The sequence below is a fragment of the Plectropomus leopardus genome, chromosome 4, assembly GCF_008729295.1.
Source record: "Plectropomus leopardus isolate mb chromosome 4, YSFRI_Pleo_2.0, whole genome shotgun sequence".
Classification (NCBI taxonomy): Eukaryota; Metazoa; Chordata; class Actinopteri; order Perciformes; family Serranidae; genus Plectropomus; species Plectropomus leopardus.
This window is the reverse complement of record NC_056466.1, coordinates 23,640,032-23,662,959: the sequence shown is the minus strand read 5'-3', so window position 1 is coordinate 23,662,959 and position 22,928 is coordinate 23,640,032. Positions and strand designations below refer to the sequence as shown.

At 39.6% G+C, this 22,928-nt stretch overlaps 3 protein-coding genes across 3 annotated transcripts; 2 read left to right on the top strand and 1 right to left on the bottom strand.

The window, feature by feature from the left end:
* Window positions 1-922: 922 nt before the first annotated feature.
* Window positions 923-3,006, bottom strand: tmem186 (transmembrane protein 186). Its single transcript, XM_042485828.1, has 2 exons — window positions 2,900-3,006; window positions 923-1,811 (listed from the first exon to the last, which is right to left on the bottom strand). The coding sequence occupies exons 1-2, from the start codon at window positions 2,900-2,902 to the stop codon at window positions 1,146-1,148; spliced, it is 669 nt and encodes a 222-aa protein (XP_042341762.1). The 5' UTR covers window positions 2,903-3,006; the 3' UTR covers window positions 923-1,145.
* Window positions 3,007-3,115: 109 nt separating this feature from the next.
* gde1 (glycerophosphodiester phosphodiesterase 1) lies at window positions 3,116-12,454 on the top strand. Its single transcript, XM_042485317.1, has 6 exons — window positions 3,116-3,826; window positions 4,897-5,072; window positions 7,320-7,425; window positions 7,962-8,054; window positions 9,196-9,407; window positions 11,179-12,454. Exons 1-6 carry the CDS (start codon window positions 3,557-3,559, stop codon window positions 11,324-11,326), a joined length of 1,005 nt encoding a protein of 334 aa, XP_042341251.1. The 5' UTR covers window positions 3,116-3,556; the 3' UTR covers window positions 11,327-12,454.
* Window positions 12,455-14,934: 2,480 nt separating this feature from the next.
* On the top strand, window positions 14,935-21,662 carry mcrip2 (MAPK regulated corepressor interacting protein 2). Its single transcript, XM_042485688.1, has 4 exons — window positions 14,935-15,525; window positions 15,707-15,776; window positions 17,715-17,848; window positions 21,366-21,662. Exons 1-4 carry the CDS (start codon window positions 15,471-15,473, stop codon window positions 21,479-21,481), a joined length of 375 nt encoding a protein of 124 aa, XP_042341622.1. The 5' UTR covers window positions 14,935-15,470; the 3' UTR covers window positions 21,482-21,662.
* The last annotated feature ends 1,266 nt before the right edge of the window (window positions 21,663-22,928 follow it).

Here is a 22,928-nt window from a genome sequence, read left to right as displayed (position 1 = left end):
TTTGAGGCTGACCATTATCACCTTGGTGCTTCCAGAGCTGAAGGTGAGCCAGGAACAGATCTCAGAGGAGCACATCTGGCATGTAATTGGATCATCCAGTTGTTTGTTTAATATTAATCAAGGCTATTACAGTACTCGAGAGAGCATGTATAAGAGTATACATTTATATTATTTTTATCTTTGTAATGGCATTAATAGATCTCCCACTTCAAATGTAAAAGATCATAACAAATATGTGCTTCGTTGCTTAGCTCGAAGAAGTATTTAGTAAAAGAATTTCACCATAAGTGGGACCAAGTCACTGTTTTGCAATTCACAGATAAGTCTCGGGTCTTTGTACCGGAGTTGTGGGTCAAGACAGGAAAGTCCCAAGTCATGACTGACAAGGCCTGACTAAAGTCCTAAGTACTAAACTTTCAGTATCAAGTCCAAAACAAGTCCTAATGCACTCTTCCCAAATGCAATACTAATTTAACAATGTAATAATACATGAATTTTTCCAAAATCATGAATGCACTTTAAAACGTGTAGTTATTTGTAAAACAGTTTTGTTGAAACAAGTGCCACCGAACTTAATAAAAAAAAGTAATGCTAACATCGAACTTTTATAGAATAGAGCACTATTAATCAGTTTACCAGAATCAATTTAGCATATTTCTGTTGTGTCTTGTTGTAAAATGTAAATTTAAAATTGTAAATAGAATGTTTTGTTATCGATGTATCAAGTATTTTATATGTTTGTTGATATTTAAGAAGGCCTGAAGGCCGAAACATTATCTAAATGATAGTGAAATGCATATGGAGCCATTTCTGAACTTGCCTGGTTAAAAAAAAGATTAAATAGTTTTAAAAAATAATACGAAAAATAGGACAACCTCACTTATCATAAAGACTCTTTGATTTTATTTTACTTTTTCCTGTGTCACACATTAGGAAAATGAATACCAGGCAACAGTATTCTGTGTAATATTAACATATTACTGCCAACACTGGTCACTTGGCATATCCCAGTCACAGATTATCCCAGTGACAGTCTTCTACTGTATAAACACATCCTCATCACTTTAACAAGTTAGATTTTGAACATAATAATTAGGAAAATGAACTGTTGATAACAGTCCCAATCATCAATACATTCTGAACAATCATTTTAAAGTTCCAAACACCTTCTCGAAACTGTGTTTGTCCACCACATGTCCAAAGCGAGTGGAGAAATACATCGTCTCTGGACCGCTGTATCTCTTTAACTTAAGTATTGTCTCGTTTACGTTGTCCCCTGTATCCCCGATGGTCATAACATCTGACACAGGCAGGTAGAAATCATGACGTCTGCCCCAGAAGGTGAGGTGGGACACTTTGAGCGTGGTTTGGGACTGGTCCAGGTACATAATTCCCACAACCCTCCTGAAGAAGTGACTGGCAGTGTATAGCATGACACCAGCGAACAGCGCTATCCCAGTTGTGTAGCTGACAAGAAAGAAGGGGACTTCTTCCTGGAGGTAGAGGATGTAAACCGGGGGCAAGATGACCCCGGTGATTGCAGTCTGGAGCAGTTTGAGCCTGGACACAGCTCTGAGGAGCTTAATGTGCGGCAGCTTGTAAATCATGGTGTACTTCAGTGTAGGTAAGTCAGAGTATCTGACCAGGGATGTGATTTTTGACGTGAGTGGTCCACAGAGGCCCTGCTGGATGGCTGTGTGATCGGGTGAAAGAGGCTTCAAACCATGAGGTGTTCGACCTGCGAATAGACATGATCCTCTGCTGCAGGACAGGATGTGGGAGGTTAACCTGCGTAGCAGCACTGACCTGATCTGTAGAAAAATGACAGATACATCTGAGATTTCACAACAGCCAAAACCACTTGCAGATTAAGTGATTTGCAGAAAGTGTCTACAGACCTTTAAATTATCATTGTCATTTTCATCTCTGGTTTCATTATCTCAAGTAAGAACATTTGCTGTTTTCCTTATTCTTCTACAATAGTAAACTGGATATCTTTGGGATTTGGGCTGTTGGTCAAACTAAACAAGTAAAATGAAGGCATTACTTAGGGGCTCTGGGAATTTATGGTTGGCAATTTCTTACTTTTTTCCTGACATTTTATTGACCAAACCACGATTTGTAGATGAAAATAATGAAATATCAAAGTTATACAAAGTAATAGAATACATAAATATAACTCACCGGTTAATACCTGTCTTAACAACATTTTAACATAAATCAGGGCTTTTTATTGGATTGCATTACATGATACAGGTGTTGCTGTCATTTGGCCAATCTATGGCTGCAGTTACTTTTTGTGTGATGTAAGGGACTGTACTTTATTTATCAGAGAAGGGTGTGGCTGTGATGCAACTTTGGTTTTTTGTTTATACAAAACAAACATTTTCCTTCATCCTCCCTTAAAGACTAATGGAAAATGCTTCACCCTCCCTTCATCTTAAATAACCATATTTTACAGTCTCTGGCTATGATAGATGGTGTGATTTTAGAAGAAAACGTGCCTTTCAGGCAACCTTGTAAAGATGAATGTTCCTCCCTTCACCAAATGAAAAACATAATTCCCTTCCCTGTCCTTGAAAATATAAATAGTGCCTCCCGAGGTTTTCTAAAACCTACATTTTTCACGTCAGGTTCAAGGAGAAACCTTCTTTGCAGCCAGTTGTATAAAAATATGGGCAAATTAATATAAATAATTAATTATATGTTTATTGTTTGTTTTTAAATAGAAGTGAAGCAGACAAAACAAAACAAAAACAACAACACAGAAACACAACTCCTGCCTGAGCTGTCAAAGCAGCAGTTAGCTCATATGGCTAATGATCTAAGCTTCACATTTTTCGGATCTCTTGCAAAACAGTGAATGCAATACAAGAGTTTAAGAAGGACAGAGGCTCACCATGACCGGGATAGGCTAAGTATCAGAGGGAAATCTAAAAAACACGAATCTTCTTTTCAGAAATAAGAGGCAGAGACAACACTTTCAGAGCTGTTAGCTGCACTTAAAGGGCTCTGCTAACAGGAAGCACATGCTCTGACCCGGATGTACTCATCGACGTCAAGCATTTAGGTTTGTTTATTTATGTGATCCCTCGCGGGAAAATTGAAAGTTTCCTCTTTAGATACATTTCATTTAGATTTTTTATTAAATGATCACTTGAATCCAAACATGTAAACTTGCTGTAATAGATGTTCAGTTGGCGGAAGCGACGTGTGACTCGCGGCAGCGCTGTCATATCCGCCGCAGAGAGCAACCGTGAAGACAACCGAGGCTGATGGACAACCGATGTCCTGTTTATCTTGTCTTATCACAGAGCACCTGCAGGTTTTCTCACGTTTTTTTTTAGTATTTCATTGATCTGTTTTAGCCTTTGGGGGATTTAATGTTGCCACTCAGCTAGGCGGAGCATGACCTTATTTCAGATAGGACTTTTGGAGAAACTAAACCTCGCAGGACGGGTTAGCTGAGGAGGTCCTCTCAGAGACTGTATGGGCGCAGCCGGCTGACAGGCGGCGGGGCTTCATACTCAAGTCGGAGAGACAACGGAGGACAGCAATGCAGCAGCTGGGAGAGGAAGTCACCCTGTACTCGGTTGTCTTCGTCTTGGTCCTGCTTGCGACCCGGAGCCCGGTGTGGACAACCGCCCTCACCGCCTCTCTCTACTTATTCATGATCATGTTCCGGTTCCCGCAGCTACCGATCAGCCGAGTCCGGCAGGTGCTGCACCCGGCCAAAGGCACTGTGGGCTCTGGCAAGGTGTCGGTGATCGCTCACCGGGGCGGTGGGCACGATGCGCCGGAGAACACGATAGTAGCCATCCGGGAGGTAAGAGGATGTTTTGGGGACTTTTTCCGAATAGTGTAGAGAGTTGTGGATATCCTAAAACCCAGAAATAAGTTATCACGTGAGGAGGTTAATGGGTTTTTTGGGGGGGCTGAAATCAGGTCTGTGGTTAACACAAGTTTAAAGGTGAGCTACGTTCATTTTCAAAGTTTATACATCTTTGCACTATGGTTTAGGACAGTTCAAAAATATTAGTAAACACGAGCAACTGTCTCCCAAAATAAAAAAAAAAATCTCAAATTTGCGATTTTACAGGGTAAAAAGATTGGAGCTGCTCCATAGATAGTATTTGGGAAAGATGCAGTGTTGGGAAGGTTATTTTTTTAAATGTAATGCGTTATAGATTGCTAGTTACCTTGTTAAAATGTAATAGGTTATGTAACTTCTAATTACTTTATCAAGGTAATGTTATAAAGTACATTTAATTACTTACATAACAAATGTTTAAAACAGGGCAATAAAGCTGACAAGACTGCAAAGTGTGCATAAATGTTAAGTTAAAATTTGTCTCAGCGGCTTTGCTGACCCTTGTTGTCCAAAAATATGCCAAAAGAAGGCATTCCTGCTCTGCACAAAGATGTTAGGCAACAGAATTAATGTTTTATTCAACATATAAACTTTGTATTGAAAAGATGTTTTTCAGATGTAACCCCTTTGTAATCACCAACATTTTGATTAGTAACTGTAATTTAACTGCATATTGTTTTTCCTCAGTAAGTGTAACTGATTACAATTACATTGATTTTGTAATTTGTTCACTGTAACTAATATGTAACAAGTCAATATCCATCATAGGACATTATATATGACACTGATACCCCTTTTTACCAACAACGAACTGGTTCCTGGTTTTGATCAAAATTAAACTCAGCTGGAACCAAAAAATAGGAGGTTTTTCTTGATCTGAAATGTGAACCAAGACAACAGTGGGTGTGTCACATTTTACAGGCTGGAAAGAGAGGATGGAGAATACATCAATGGAGACGTCAAGTGAGAAATTGTTGTAGCATTTACTTGGTTTCAAACCTTCTTATTTGTCTGTCCTGCTCTAGGCCAGTAAGAATGGGGCTACAGGTGTGGAGTTGGACTTGGAGTTCTCAGCAGATGGTGTCCCCATTCTGATGCACGATGAGACTGTGGACCGGACCACCAATGGGTCAGGATCACTCCGCCAGATGAAGCTGTCCGAGCTGGGTAAACTGGATGCAGCTGCTAAACATCGACTCAGGTGGGAAAGAACGACCTAAGAATTCACACACTTGTCCAAGCATGTGGACAGATGGGCAGACATTGAACATTTTCTCTTTTACACATTTTGTGCAGCCAATGCATTATATTTAGAAAAATACAGGTTTTTGCAGGTTGCATGTGCAGCTGACCTGTTAATTAAGTACGAGGCTGTGTGAAATATATATGTCCTTCTTTATAAAGCCACTAGTGCTAAGAGAAATGCAAGCTGATTTGCACAATCGTTTGAGAAAGATGATAAAAGCAAGAGACAATTGAGAAGCAGCCTTTCTGCTAAATGTCCCTAAAGTGGCAAATTTGTCAAAGGTGTGGCAGATAAGACAAGTTATGCATGTTTTCTGGGCTAGCTGGAGGCTTCAATTGTTGAATAATGTGAGCTGCATTTAAGTGCTTTGTGACTTTAGTGCATTTGTCTTGCTGATGTAGCCTGCCTTAACAGCAGGTCAGAGTACTTTCTTTCCTCTGATGGAATGTTTTTTTCCTGTTTCAGATGTGCTTTCTACAGCACAACTGCCTGGTACAAAATATATTGTTCATCTACAGCTGTTAATGATGCAGAATTAATCATTTTACAGTTACCATGTGGAGATGTTTGATAGCGATAGTGTGTGAGCATAGATTTGGATGCTGGAGGGCTTGAAGGCATATTTGCAAGAGAACACTCAAAGAAGATGTTAAAAATACATTTAACTCTTTAATCAATCGAGAAACAAGAGAGACAAGTTACTATTAATACAGAGACGTGCTGTTGGTAATACATCTGAGACAAATGACCTTCAGGTTTCTAAAAACAGCTCACCTCAGAACAAGCTAAAGAAGACATAAAAATGCAAAACAGTCTCAGGTACAGCCAGGAAAGATTCAAGTACAAACACCATCTAACTGTTTTTTAAACTAAAAAGTCTAACAGTGAGTGAAAAAGGAAATTTCATCACCAACATTACTTGATATTAAAACACAAAATTAGTAGTTGGGGAAAAAAGAGCACATTTGACACTTATACTACTTAAGATATCACAGAACATCGGCAGCACTCAAAATTATTTAAATGGGTTTTAAAATCTTTTTGATTTGTCTCAAAAATTACAGACGAGAGGGGAGTTTGTTATCCCCCTAAACCAAGGCTTCACAGGTCATACTTAACCTTCAGGCAGGAAATACTATGACAATGACAGCACCAGAATACTAAACTACATATAACTGTAAGCTTGTGCCTTAATAATGTTCTAGGCGTGCCAATATATAGTAAAATATGAAAAAACAAGAGAAATGTTTCTTTTTCACAGGCAAAATATTTACTCCATGATATCAGTTTGCACTACGCTACCAATATATTATATATATATTTTTAATGACTCAAAACCATACAGTCTGTGATGTCTGATTTGCATCATAATCATATAATTGTAGTTATTGTATTAGCCAGCCCTCCCCCTGCAGAATGTGGACTGTCTACATACAGTGTCACACAAATGCTAAGAGCCCTTATATACAGAGACTCATGAACATCTTCACATGCATTTCTTCACCTTGGCATCTAAAACTGTTTCTCAATAAAAGTTCAAGCTAAAGTTGGATACTTTTATGAAAATAACTTAATGTCATATTTGCTGACACTGTCGCGATGTACATACAGTACAACATGAGACAAAAATCAGGTTCCCTCTAGTGCTTTTAATAGCATTTGCTAGAATCTACTTGGGCTAAAGGAAAACATATTACAATCAAATTAGTGCTTTGTTGCTGTTCGACTGTTTCTAACTAGCCCGCCGGATCACCTAGTTCTCATTTTACAGCTAAACAGTTCACCAAAATATGTATCTGAAAACATTTTAGGTGGCAATACAGTAACAGAATCTTGATTCATGTTTGATCAGCGCTGCCTAGTTTGACAGTTTGTGGGCAGTTCACGAGCAGCGATTGACATGACTGACAGCTGCGTTAGAGTTTCCTTGGCTCTGATTGGTTGTTTGTGTTTATGTGCATTGGATTCTTGCAAACACCATTAGAACCAGCATGTTTTTTTTCACAGATTATCAGTCACATGTTTTTCTGTGGGTATGTAGTGACAGTTTCAACAAACATGCCAAATTATTATTCACATAAAAGTTACAAAGTAGAGCTTTAAAGTGTAATGTTTCCCACAGAAATGGTGAATTTGTTTGGAAAGGATAATATGAATGTCATCCTGATATCCCACCAAAACCTTTGTGTTCTTCATCACCAGGCACAAGTTTGCTGGAGAAAAGATCCCGACTCTGAAGGAGGCGGTAGAGGAATGCATCAAACTGGAGCTCACCATCTACTTTGATGTCAAAGGTCATCCAGATGAGGTGCATTCAACAAAAATAACAAACAAAACAAGAGTTTATTATGTGCCATCTGCATGTCATACTTGTTGACTTAATTGATTTGTACCTAGTCAGCACTATATAATGAAGACGAACATGATGTTTTGATTATTATGTTCCAAAGCTAGCTTTTACTGTGCCCTAGTTACATAATGATCATAACAAACTGAGCAAGAGACAACAGTCAGTTTTGCAGTTTCTAGCTTAAAGATGCAGTTAAATCATTTACCTCATAAGCTTCGAAAGCTTTAGTGTGTTTAAGGCTAAATTTGATATTGCATCTGTGTACTTTCCTTACTCGGCACATTTTTAGATAAAGATGGACTGTGGAGCTGCAGTCGACATTGTTGTTTCAGGTTGTGAAATTCTTAAGTTCAGGGCCCACAGCAGTACATCTACATATACACAGCTGCTAGTGACCACCAAATGTTTGGACAGGAACACACACACACAGAGACCTGACTCCTCACACACACAACAGTTGGCTGTCCAACAATGTGTTTCTCCTCCCCTCCCAGGCAGCCGCAGCCCTTAAAGAACTGTATAAAAGGCATCCAGTCCTCTACAACAGCAGCATCGTCTGCTCCTTCGAGCCCAAAGTCATCTACAGGGTAAGAAGGCGCTTTGAATTTTGTTGGACTGTGTTCAACAACAGCAAAAGTATATAAAAAAATATGTTAACAAACCTTCACACAACTTGTACAGTATAATCCAAGTCCCATTTATCCAGTTGTATGCTCAGTACTTCCCAAACACATACATTTTCACTAACGCATAACAACATGAAACACTTTGCCTGTGGCAGTAATGTACAAAGTCCAACCCAGGAGCCAACTGTGGCCCTCAGACTGATTTTAAATATCCCTTGGCTTGTCTTTCAGAATATACTATATGATTATAAGAATATTTAACTTAATTAATCAAGCAAGATCACGTTGCATTAGTTGTCATTTACCTCACGGTGGCAGGACTATCATACAGTTTGAAGACATGCAGCAGGTACATAGGTGAAACTAATGTTTTCCTCATTTACCTCAGTGAATCAAGATTTACTGTGGAGGTTTGCGAGAAAAACAATTTCATGAATTCAAGGTAATACACAGAGTAACTGATGCTGCAAATGATCTTTTGCAGATGAAGTAGTCATTTAAAGCAGGGCTTATTCACTATGGTCATAAACTAAATTTCCATGTTATCTAACAATTGAGTATGAAATCTGATCACTGTGGGAAGATCAGCTTGCACCTCATTGGCCATGTTAACGATATCTCCTGAGCTATTACTTTACATGTTTTTGACTGAACAATGCCAGCATGCATATTTTTTTCCATGGAAAACCACTAATCCTCCCAATGCTCAATGCTTGAGATCTGGCTCATTGTCTCTGGCACACCAACAATGTTGGCAATACAAGCTAGGATAAACTGACATGTACGGCTTAACTAACAGGCAACAAATGACAGGCTTTCTGGATGAAAGTAACAACGCTGATTTGTTTCCCTTCAGATGCAAAAACATAAACAGTCTGGTATAAACACAGTTTATACTGTTTGAAGCACATCTGAAAGTATCTGGAACAAAAAAGACTTGCTTTTTGTCACTTTCTTAAAGTTAACATACTGATACTGATTAAATAAACGGAAACATTTGCTCACATTCCTGTCATGGTCATGTATGGCGTTGCTGTTGTATCCATCATATTGCTAACGTTCACTATTATTTAATCTCTGTCTCTGTTTCACTCTGGCCCAGATGAGGCAGAGCGACCCAGAGGTTGTCACAGCTTTGACTCACCGACCTTGGAGCCTGAGTCGGTTTGGAGACGGCACCCCACGTTTCTCGTCTCTATGGAAACACCACTGGATGACACTAATGGACGTGGTGTTGGATTGGGCGCACCATCACATGCTGTGGAAGCTCTGTGGCATCTCAGCCTTCCTCATACAGAAGAACTTTGTCTCACCGTGAGTCTCCACAGCTGAGATCATGCTGTCATATTCTCTCATCTTTACTAGAAGACTGGAACTATTCATTTGGATCACAGTGTGTTTGCCTAACAAATCCAATTCCTGTTATGAACTACTCAGGAAGAACATCAAGAATCACTGAAATAATCATAACTGTGAATAGCTGTAGCCCTTTTTGCATAGAGATTGCGCTATAGGGCCGCTTCAAAATCCTTTCCTTATGTCTCCTTTGCATTTTTACACAGAACTAAACAGCGGACGCATCATGGTGCTCCTGTGCATGACTTTAGACAGTATGCTGTAGGGATGTAACGATTCACTCAGCTTATGTTTCAATATAATTCATGATACTGGGTTCACGATACAATTTTCTCACGTTTTTTTTTAATACTAAATGAAATAACAGAAAAAATATTACTGAAAAATATTCTGTTAATGATTTCAAGCAAAAATTATACAAAATACTGCAATTTATCTTCTTTTCTACGTCAAATTAAAGAATTCCTTATTATTTCTGAGGTAGGGTATAAATGCAAAACACAAACTATGCAATGAATGCATTTCTGGACATTCATAATGTTCCCTGCTGTTAAAAAACAAAACCTTTCATTTGGGACAGACATAGCTGAAGAGCAGAGTGGGTGAATTTTAAAGAACTAAATAAGACATTCCCACTCATGGGTGATAAGCTGGGCACTCTCTTTGGCTCCATTACTTGTTTGGGCGAGCAAGGTTAGCTGTGTGGTTGTCGATAGTGAGGAACATGCGTGGGCGGGAATGACCAGAAATCCTCACTATGATGCCAGCTATTTGTGTAATTCAACACCCTCTTGCACATTTGCAGACTGATTTTGTCATGTCTGTTATCTTCTAGCCTTTATTACTTTCTGACTTAAGGAAGGCCACTTAAGGCCACCACACTTCCGATTTGAAATTGGGGGGTGCATCTTCTATCTCAGTATCACCTGTGGCTGAGCCTTTGCGCCGTCTTATTTACATTGGAGAGCTGTCTCTAGTCTCGGACATGAAATTGGACGTTGAACACGTAGGACGGTGAACACATATTGACGTGGCACGCAGAGCAAGCGAAGTCAAAAGCAGATTATGCCCTCTGCTGTTCAAAAAGAGTATTTTTAACTGCCTCGTGATGCATTGTTACATTCCTAGTATGCTGGCATTGCAGAATCAAAAAAGGTGGGACAGACGTGACATAACACAACAGTGTCTGCCTCTACTGACTTAAAACATATCTGTTGGCAGCTCTTCCTAATCAATAACAATGGCATATTATGGCAACAACAGTCATTTACCGAATTTGTAGTACAGCCGCTGATCTCGTCCTATGCTTAGAGCTCTAGCTCCCAAACCTCATTGTTTTCCCAGTTTGCTAACATTATCGGCTGCTGTTCTTCTGCTTTGAGTTAGCTGCTAACTGCCATCAGCTACTTTTTAACACATCATCAAAATGTGACACCCATGTGCCCTTGATCCCATGCTGCTGGCTGTCCCTTCCTGCTGTTACTACCTCCATTCTCAGCGCAGAGACGAGATCACTCCATCCCTCCATTCTGTGACTGAACCTTATACACAGCACGCCAAGGCAGAACAATGCGTCAATTGTCTTATCATTACTAGAATACTCGAAGACTGAGACTACTCATTTATTCTTATTTTATGTAACAAAGTGGATTCCTTATTTACACACTTCAGGTAGAACATTACCAATCAATGAATTAACAATAACTGTGTCTCTGTGTGCTGTCTGCAGGGACTATGTCCAGTACTGGGCCCAGAGGGGGGTGGAAGTGGTCGCCTGGACAGTAAACACTAAAGTGGAGAAGGATTACTACCAGGAGCTGCTGCAAGTCAACTACATCACAGACAGCCTGGTGGAAGACTGTGAACCCCATTACTGAGAGACGACCCAGCACAGGATGTATTCACACACATGCTCATTACAAAGATCAAATCCATGTGAAAGGACCATTTCACTGTCTACTCATCGTTACCCATCATGTGGTATCAGGAATGAGAACTAATGCCACTCCTTTATTCCCGTGCACACTGTCCCTTTGTGCAGGTTTATTTGAGGCAGTCAAACTGACTGTGAATTGGTGCCATATGTAAGAGGCATGACATGCATTTCTAGACATTTTGGAAATAAGTGTCTATACTGGACCTTAATCAAATGTACTGTACTATATTCACAAACTCAGGACTGTAATGATTGTTTTTTTTCTCAGTAATTGAGTCTGTCTTTGAACTAATCACTGTCTGTGCTTTTTATTTGGTAAAGACCATTAATCTGAAGTAAACAACCAAGAAATGTTATTACTCATGAAAAACAAATACTTATTTCAGACTAACACAGATAAAGATTTTATATTGTTCACAAATGCACATTAGAACTAAAAGAATTAAATAAGACAAATGCACAGTGAAAAAAGGAGCTTCTCATTTTTGATTGTGATGACTGCATTAAGCACAGTCCATAGCAGGTCCATATTGTACTGTATATACACAATACAATATAATTGTCATACATTTTAAAATTAACATTAAGATTTAAGATATATATAGTGTTTGTGTGAGAAACATGATTTGGTTTCATGGTAACAGAATCATAGCATATATTGTAGGGTTAACTATTGGTGCTTTCACAAAATATTTCATCTTTAAGATGTTCGATAAATAACCAGTCATGTGGATATAATAACTAAGCAAGTAAAGGCAAATAATAATAAAAAGTCTGGTATGTTCAGAAAATAACATCACTTTACTGTAATACAGCCTGTAAAACCAGGAAAAGACAACACTTAAACTATTATGATATCCCAAAATTAAAAAAAACGATATCTGGTCTCTTTTCAGGATATCGATACAATATCAATATATTGCCTTTTGAAAAGTTTTCAGACTCGACTGTGTTCTGAGCATGTCGATAGACTACTTCAGACCCAAATATTTGCCTTATGCTCATTTGATGTAGGCTTAATTTAATGAGGAATACTTGACAATTTAAAAATCATTAAAAAGTTTATTGAAAGGAAAATGTGAAAGACATTTTATTGTAAGAATAAATAAATGAATATTTGATTTCATATGATTTATGATGTTTTTGTGCCTAGTCGAGTGGAAATGTGTACAAAATGCTGGACATCTCACTTTAGAGTACAACTGGCGTTTGTCGTTGGATGTTTTCTCTGACAGCTGAGACCAGGGGACACTGAATGGGTCCATTAGAGATCAGTTGTTTCAGCTGACACTGCAGCCAGGCCCCATGCAGGACAGACATTACTCAGTAGATCAACCCTAAAACTAATGAGATCAGGGGTACTCAGGTTGTCTCAGAAGCCCTGAAAAATACTTTGGATGCCAAAGTTTCCAGCCATACTACTTTAAAATGCTAATCAATTTTCAATGAAAAATACAGGAATGGTGTGACAGCTGATGAAAACAGTATCTCCTACCACACAAAGTGACCACAGTTTGGCCTCTTCTGTGTAGTGTGAACTGTTGATGATTAGCCTTTTGGCCTGGAGTCTCTGGTGATTGACCCACATAGTACAGATGAATGGGGGGGTGAGTGGGAGATGTAGTGTTAGATATCAACCTGGATAAGCCTGTCTGAGCCGCTTCTTTCCTCGGCTGATCTTCAGCTTCTCAACAGACTGTCGGCTCACACTGTGTAGAGTCACTCAGGTGGATTTCACCTGAACAACACGGAGTACCTGTGATAAGATCTTAGATGTAATACAGTATATCTAAGATCTTACAGGAAAGTTACAAAGTATGCAGCAACATTCGCTCTTGTATAAATGCTACAGTGGATGGCCTTAAACTGTAGATAAAGGAGAAGAGAGAAAAAGATTTTGTATGCTTCTGTGTGACACCATGCTGTCAGTCCTTATGAGTTAAATGGTATAAATTCGTCGGGCTCTCTTGCATATTCTTCAATATGCATTTACATTGTGAGCAAAACTCCAAACGTTAGGGAAAAGGCCAGTTTGATTTCACTTTTCTACATCAACACGTTTATCTGCGCGTTTGGTTTAATAGGTGAAAGGTGATCGCTCCTGCACGAGGGGCGTGCAGTGACGTCACGGAGGGGGCTTGCCCCGCTCCGTAAAGCAGTCAGACCAGAAGTAAACAGAAACAACGAGAGCGGAAATGGCATAACTTCAAAGTAAAAGCCACAAAAAGTAGGAGACTATAATCTCACTGCTTTGCATGGACTGATTTGCCTAATAATTGCACTTTGCCATGTATTTAATGGAGTCTTATTATAGGCAATTTTCACATGGCATTTTTACCTTTCACACATACTGTGGTATTTGGCAGTACAGCTGGGGATGGTTATATTTTGTGTGTAAATGTAACATATTTGTGTGAGTTTTTTACAGCGACCTGAATATCATGAAGATAATGTGATCATCACTGAAATTTTTACTTTTCAGAAACCATCCATCCATTTTCTCCACTTATCTGGGGCTTGGTCGCGGTGGCAACAGAATTAGCAGTATTCCAGATGTCCCTCTCCTCAGCAACACTTTCCAGCTCCTTGTGAGGGACCCCAAGGTGTTCCCAGGCTAGATGATATATATAAAATCTCCAGTGTGTTCTGGGTCTACCACAGGGCCTCCGACCAGTTGGTAGTGCCAGGAAGACCTCTAAAGGGAGGCACACGGAGGCACTCTGATCAGATGCCTGAACCACCTCAACTGACCCCTTTCAACACGAAGTAGCAGTGGCTCTATTTCGAGCTCCCTCCGGATGTCCTCACCTTGTCTTTAAGGTTGAGCCCAGCCACTCTACAGAGGAAACTCATTTCAGCTGCTTGAATCCATAATCTCATTCTTTAAGTCACTACCCAAAGCTCATAACCACAGGTAAGTGCTGGGAAGTAAATGGACTGGGCACCTCCCATTACAAGGTTTGCAGGCATGTCCAACTGGAAGAAGGCCCCAGGGTAGACCCAGAGCGCAGTGGAGTGATTGCCTGGGAACGTGTCTGGATCCCCCTAAAGGAGCTGGGAAAGATTGCTGGGGAAAGGGACATCTGGAATACCTTGTTCAGCCTGCTGTCCCCCTCACACAGCCCCCGATAAGCAAATTAAAATGTGCGGTTGTCGCGATCATGTCCCATTCATCAATCTGACGTATTTATTGTCTCCTCAACAAATAATAACACAACTAATTTACATAATTTAATTTATTAAGATACGCCAGTCAATATTTCCAATATAATATATATGTATATATGACTGATACATAGATATCACATGAATTAATGCAGTTGTTTCTCATAATTTCACAACCTTGTGATATACAATGAGAATTAATACTGAACATTATACAAGCCTTAGACTGGATGTATTAAATCAATTATTTACATTTGTAAGGGGTGCTTGGAAGTCTGATGAATCATGTGTCAAGACTGACTAGTCAAGCGTGACTATCTTATTCTGAAAGTCCAGACCGGAAGTCGTGCTCTTCATTGTGTCTGGCCTGACGCTGGCAGAGCGTTGTAGCTTTCCGTCCTGATGAAAATATCAAAGTGTGCAGTGTCCTTGTGTTGTATCAGAGAGCGGAGGTGTCGCAGTCAGTGGCGGAGCATCAGCGGGGCAGAGAGGGTAGACTGTCCGGCCTGGAGTGTCACTGTCGGGCTTCAGGAGGCACAAGTTTCCACCTCTGACTGACTGATCCCCGGCTTGTGGAGCCGCTTTCTCCTTGGATGACCTACACGCAACCTCTCGCAGGAGCAGCGGACGCCGGTTTATTACAACTGAACACCTGCTGGTTAGGAGGTGCAGCGGAGTGCGTATTAATATACAGCGGGCAACAAGTCAGGCGAGTCTCTTGCAGGCTTCAGGCCGACTCTGGAGCAGCTGACCCGGGGAGCATAACAAGGCACGCTGCGAATTTCTTTCTACCATCGTGGCTGCGTCAGGAGGAGCGAGCAGAGACCTGGAAGTTGCAGAGTTGACAGTCAATGTGTACACCTGAAATTTGACGAGCCAGACAGGACTTTAAACACAGACAAGAATATCTTGGCGTTCACATGATGTACACAATCACCAGAGGTCCCAGCAAACTTGTTACACAACGGAGGACAGGTTGGTGGATGTGTCTGTTATCTAAAGCGTGATGCAATGTAACATCAGATTGTTTTCCTAGCATGAAACGGGACGTTTCGGGTCATTGGAAAAGATAAATGGTTTAGTGTTTACATTCCGAGTGTTTCAAGGTAACCTGTGCAGAGAATGAAAACATATTGATCTGAATTTTGTCTTAAAGGTCCCACACAACAAATCGAGAGCAAATTCAGCGACTTGAAGCTCAAGCCGACGTCTTGGCTCTCGTCAAAGTAAGTAGTTGCCCTAATTCTGAATTGTTGCGGTGTATTTATTGGTAGGATCATTCAGCTGTTGGCGACTTGGACCCAAAAATACTCTCCGTCAGCACGTGCGCCGTGGGTGCGATCATGTAACACATCGGTGACGTCTCTACATCCATTATCGGACACATAGCTTTCCAACTGTTTCTCGGATCGACACCGGCTGTACAGTCTGTTTCCACGTGACCGTGCGCGAGAGAACCTGCGGCTCCTCTACCTGTCATCGTGTGTTCAGGGTCTGTGCAGCCGGATGTCACCTTGGACCCCACGTGCTCCCCTATAGCTTTATAAACAACACTGTTGCTCTTGCGCTTCCTAAATTTGCTGCTAAAATATCAGAACATCTCTTAAAGGTCCTCACATGTCAGTTTGTAGTAATAAGTAGAGGAAACTGGGGATAGTTGTAACAATTTAACATTTCTGTCTGTATCTTAGGGCTCTTTTAAGCCAGTGCGTTTAAAATATGATACAAATAAGTAACATGTCTGCCATTACATAGTGTAGCTGTTATCTCTGTAACACAGGCAGATTTGATCTCAAACACAAGGAGTAAAATGTTACAAGTCCCCATAGTCCCCATAGAGCGGACCCCATAGTCAGGCTAGTTGTAACATAGCATACATGGACACCTAATAAACGTGATTTAGGTTTGATTATTTTAACTACAAAGCAGGCATCGCGTTCACAAAAATAAATGAATTTTTAAAAGCTCACCTCAAAAAGTTTGACAGCCATCCATTGGACTCTCCAACATCTATCTAAAACCAACACAGTCTTTTGCAGAGACTCTGTATGTCACTCATGCATACAGTCTAGACAAAATATTAGTAAATGATGACTAGTTTATTCATCAGCACCATGAAACTACATCCTCCAAAATGAACATAAAGTAGAATCAACGCTTGTCTTAAACAGTTTCCATAGGAACATGACAATTTTTTTGACAGTCGGATGTCTTGCAGGGATGTATTAGAATGCCTTAATTTCTCCTAGGTGTACCTAATAAACTGGCAACTGAGTTTATTTCAGCTACACTGTGCTTCAGGTCAAAGTAGCAAAGTATCAAAAAGGGGTGGGAATCAGCACATTTGCGATATTAATTATTTATGTGATAGTAATGACAAAAACGATACTCAGCATCTGTGTATTGGTACAATATTGCCACAGAAAACATTGCAATACCATGCTGTACCAATGCACCAGCCCCCCTCCCTGACCCATATTATCACTGCTTTTTATAACTTAAGCAGAACAATTAGGTTTTAGAGTCAGTGTGTCAATAAGAGCAAGGTCTTTTTTAGACTTTGCATCTGTATCAGTATTTGATAAGTAACATTACAGGGTTAAATCTATTCTGGATGAAGAAAAGGCAACTGGTTATTTATGTTCCAATAGCAAGCCTCAGTTTATCAGAATGCTTTGCATCTGCAACATGTGTTTCATTTTGAGTAAAAGTTGCAACACTTGCTTTTTTTCTTCACTGTTACAAAGTCCTGTGATCTTAGTATTGCACACTGGAGCTGTTGATTGACATTCTTGGATAAAGAAAGAAACATTTGGCCATTTAAACACAAAGTAAACAAAGCAAAAACTCACCCGTAACTCACCAGTTACTGCTCTGAAAAAAGCCAAAACCATTGTGTGTTTTGTCAAATGACCATGTATGAACTGTCACTCAATTCATCAAATTGCTCATTACATAACCTGAGGCTACAAGTGTCACTAAATTATGTTAACACAAAGCAAATTTACACACCTGACAGCCAACCATGATGTTTTGAATTTAGCGGCAAGCAGCATCTTTTTTTCCATCACAGTGAGATTGAGCTCTTGTGTTTTTGTTGTGATGCAGGCTGTCCCAATCCTCCAACTGACATTCTTAAATTGATATCTGTCTGCTCACTGCAGCTCTCCGCCCCCAAAGATTGTGTTCAATCGTCTCAACGGGAAGCGCTACCACGGTGCAGCCACACAGAAGACTGCCACCCCGGCAGAGGGATTCACTCCTGCACATGAAGAGAACGTCAGATTTGTGTATGAAGGTGAGGGTCGCAGGATCAGTACATGAGTGGATATGGGTCATAGTTGAAAGGTCAGAGCTGAAGGGCCAATCCTGAAGCCAGGAGAGATTTTAGATCTTTCTCTTAAGCTTGCAAGGTCGGAGGTTGTGAGGATTGAAAATGGGACATTGTGGCAGGCAGATTATCTCTTCCTTTTCCCTTTTTCATTCTTCTTCCTTTACAACAACTTCCTGACTGAGCAGCTACACTTTAGCAAGGGAACGCTCGTTAGTGGCTGTGGGCTCACAATATGACCCATTTTAAAAACAACAAAATTAAGTGGTGCCTGACAGTTTGCCTTTCAGTTAGAGCTAAACTATTTGTTAAGTAATTGATCAACAGAAAATCCCTCAACAGCTATTTTTATTTTTAAAAAAGAAATCAAGAAAAAGTATTAAACATTTCCTGCTTCCAGCTGTTCAAATGTGAGGATCTGCTGCTGCTTTTTGTCACATATGATAGTTAACTAAATATTTTTGAGTTTTGACTGTTGGTTGGACAAAATAAGCAATTTAAAGACATTGCCTTGGGCCTTAGGAAATTGCAGCAGGAGTTTTCACGATTTTTTGACGTTATCACAGACAAAATATTATTTCACAAGAAAATACTCCACAGGTTATTGAGAATGAAATAATGGTTACTTGCAGCCTTAGTTTAAACATTTAGCAGCTGTATTTCACTTTCTCAGTGAAGTTGTGTCGATACACAACATGAAACAGAAGCCGTGTTTAATACAGTATACAGCTGGCAAGAAACAGTCAGATGTGGTGTGAAAAATACATTTGCATTCAAGTCCCCCCAAAAATGCCAAACATTTCAAGCACATACAAATAATACTGAAACTTTTCTATCTCCACAGTCTGTGACATAAGGGTCAGTATTCTCATTACCTCCCAGCAAGACAATAAATAAACTTTTTTCCCCAAATGTGAAACATTACAAAAACATACAAGGCACAAGTAAGATTCAATTCCCAAGTCCTTAAAATCATGATTGCTTTTTTAAATGACTACTTATTTCTTAAAATTAGTTGCAAGTTTTTGCAACTCTGTCTTTAAATTTTTGACCTGCATGTTTTGCATAATGTGATTTGTTTTTTGTGGATCACCACATAGTTTTTGTACTAAAAAAATTGATCTTTGTCGTAATTTTTAAACAAAGTAGATCATTTGGGAATGAAGTTTTAACTTGTTGGAAAAAAATAGTGGTAATGTTTGCTGATTCTGGAAAAAAAGGGAAATGCATTGTTTTTTTGGCATACTTTCTAAATACCATATGCTTTTAATCTTTGGCTTTGGAGGAAGGTATTAAGTATTTTCAAGTCAGAAGGCCCAAGTCCAACTAAAGTGAAATCATGAGTCATCTTTGTCCAAGTCCAAGTCCCATTGCAAGTCTGTTTTTGATTTTGTCAATGTGAGTCTAAAGTCATCAAATTTGTGACTCGAGTCTGACTCAAGTCCACCCCTCTGCTTTACACACACAGTCCTGACGTTACTAGAAGTTAGCAGTGTGTTCATAGTATCCACTGTATATTATGTGACTGCTTTAAACAGCTTCTTTGATAATCATTAATTATCAGTTATTCCCTGGTTTGTTTCTTATTCCTTGGTCCTCACTCAGAAGTTTTAAGTGCTACTTTAATAACACAGTTCTGAGCACATTTTCATACATTGTAAACATGTTTTGTTTACAGTCACATGTTAATTCAATATTGTCACAGCTTTCTAGCAGTTACAAATGAGGCTGAGCATACACACCGTCAACAGCAGGAAATTAAATGGGGCATGATTGCAAGAATTCGCCGAACAGTCAACAGAGAGAACCTCAGAAGACTCAAAGGCATTAAAACCCAACAATCATTAAAAATCACCACTTGTCCTGTCTTGAAGTTTACCCAGCATGCCTCACTTGCTGGCCAATACTTCATGCCCTGGTGGTAATGAGTGACTTGCAGAGCTGCATTGGCATGAATCAGTTATCTGTGTTGCTCTTGGACAGCAGCCTGTGCAGACTGCTCTGTGGCGTCCTTCTGTGACCTTTTTGTGCGGCTTACACCTAAAGAAAACCCTCTGGCACAGTCAGTCAAGTTGTTTTAAGATAGAAAACCTGATGGTTCTCACTCAAGCTGAATGTGTTCACTGTGTCAACAAATGTCACCTCCAAACATGTTTAGATATCCATCTTACCCTCCCTTCATGCACTCATACAGCTGGTTTCTTGGTATTTGTTCTTTATATTTGACATCTTCACATTAGTTTAAGTTTGGCTGTACAACCTGTAAGTAAATGATGTGTGCGCTGAAAGTTCATGATCAAGAGGAGACAAGGACTCTTCCACTAAACGTTGAGACTTATCTTGGGGTTAAGTTGGTAAACCTTCCCCCAGGGCAAATAAAACACACACCACTAACCACAAAAGACTTCTCACAACTATTTGTATTATCCTGAAAGGGGACAGTGCTATGGTGATGTAGCCTCACAGTCAGCTGCTACACTGATCCAGTAGAGGCTTTTTTAATGCCTTTACGCAGGTGATCACATTGGCCAGAGGCATTATGTTTTCAGGTAGTCCGTCTATCCCATTCTCATGAACATGATATCTCAAGAACGCATTGAGGGATTTTTTTTCAAATTTGGCACAAACGTGCACTTTGATTCAACACTAAACTGATCAGATTTTGGTGGTCATTGGTCAAAGGTTAAGGTCAGTGTGACCTCATCTGTCTCCTTCTTGTGAATGCAATATCTGAAGAACACCTTGAGGGAATGTCTTTAAATTTGGCACAAACGTTCCAGTGGACTCAAGGAAAAACTGATTAGATTTTTGGTCAAAGGTCAAGGTCCCGCTGACCTTACATTCGTCTCGTTCTTGTTGAAGCGATATCTCAAAAACACATTGAGCTAATTTCTTCAAATTTGGCACAAACATTCACTTAAACTCAACAATGAGCTGATAAAAATTTGGTTGATTGATTGTGACAAAATGTTACATGGAATGTCTAATAGGATGTAATGATGAAGTGATGACATTTTATATCCAAAACATCAAAGGTCAACTTCACTGTGACATCTTAATGTTCTGCAGAAACACTTCTCTGGCCATTATTTAACAACATTTCTTTGGAACAGAAGGAGAGACATTTGGTCAGATACTGAATTACTGACATTAATCTGGGGTGTCCACCTTGAAGTGCTGATTGTACAGATTCTATGTGCTTGTGCAGGGAAGATTTGTCCGAATCATCCATTTTTAAATTTTTTTTTTTACAGACATGAATGTGAACTATTAGTGCAACTTGATGGGTGCACAGAGGCATCCGACTGCAGGGTGGTAAATCTAGTTTCCATAATGTCTTGGAAATGTTTGTGTGAGAGAAAGTAAAAGTGAATTAGTAGAAGTTTATAACCCCATTAAAACAACATGCAAGTAGCAATTAAAATCTAATCTTCTTGAGTTGCATTTGAGGTAATTAAGCATATGTGTGTCTCTTTGTTCGCAGCATGGCAGGAGGTGGAGAAGAAGCTGGGGGAAGGGGACTGTGGGGAGTCAACTGACAGCCACGTGCCCATTCAGTACACTGAAAAGACCCCAGGTGCTGCGATGAAGAGTAAGTGACTGACTGTTCCCTTGCTACGTTAACACAGGTTATAAATCTGATTACCATACTATTCTTCAAAGAACACAACAAAGTGAATCCGCTGTCATGAAATCTAATCTCACTACTCACAGTTTTATTGCATCCAGACAGAAAGTCCTCTTCCTGCTTTGTAACCTCCTGAACTTTGAGCCAGTAATTCTGCCCTGTTTTTTTTTTTTCCTGCTCATTTAAACACCAGAGGAAAGGTGAATGGCTGCTCTCATATCTCCACACTTATCACATGAGGTGTTTTTTTGGCTCAGCTTTATCCGTAGCTAGAGGTTATTTGGTGTAATAGTCTGCTTTAATTTTTAACTCTTCTTTAGTCTATGAGAAACTGGCTGTTCAAGATAAACCAGCCCTGACTGCTGATTGTGGCACGTTTTGTCTCGTCTCATACACACCTGTCTGCTCCGGTTTCCTCTGTTGCACACTGCCCCGCAAGGTTGTAACGGATTTACAGAAGAACTAGAAATAATGCTATGCAGTTGTGTGCCTTTGCACACCCGTCAGATTTTAAAGTTTACATCCACGTCTGTGAAAAGATGGATGCTTCACACACAGTGTCCTCACTGCAGCATAGAAGATCTCTAAAGTCAGTGTAGTATAAAGGTGTTAGTGTTGCTAATTCAGTATCTGACAAAATATTTCCTCTTTCTGTTCCTGAGTTATGATGTTAAATAGTGGCCAAAAAGGTGTCTTTGCAGAGTATTAGGATGTCGCACTTGACCATTGATTTCTAGGATATAAAATGTCTGAACTTCATTGTTGTATCCTGTGAGACATTCGTGTGAAATTCGAGCATATGAATTCTTGACTTATGGCCAAACACATGAAGTCACCTTTGACCTTTGATCACCAAATTATACTCAGATCATTCTTTAGTAAAAGTGGACATTTGTGCCAAGTTTGACGGTACTTCTCAAGGCCGTCTTTAGATAATGTGTTCACAAAAATGAGACGTATGCAAGGTCACTGTGACCTTGACCTTTGAACACCAAATTCTAATCAGCTCATTCTTGAGTCCACATGAACATTTGTGCCAAATTTGAAGAAATTCCCTTAAGGCGTTCTTGAGATATCATGTTCACAAGAATGAGAAAGACAAGGTCACAGTGACCTTTAGCTTTGACCAAAATCTTATCAGTTTACGCTCCAGTCCAAGTGAAAGATTGTACCATATTTGAAGAAATGCCTCAAGGTGTTCTTGAGATATTGCATTCACAATATCATTAAAAAAAGTCATAGTTTAGCATGTTGTTCTAAAAAAATCATTAAAATAAGTCATAATATAGTAGGTTGTTTAAAAAAATCATTAAAATGTCACACTATGATATGTCCTTTAAATAATCGTATAAACGACATAGTATAGCTATGTAATTTGAAAGGTCATAAAAACGTCATAGTACAGTACGTTAAAAAAAA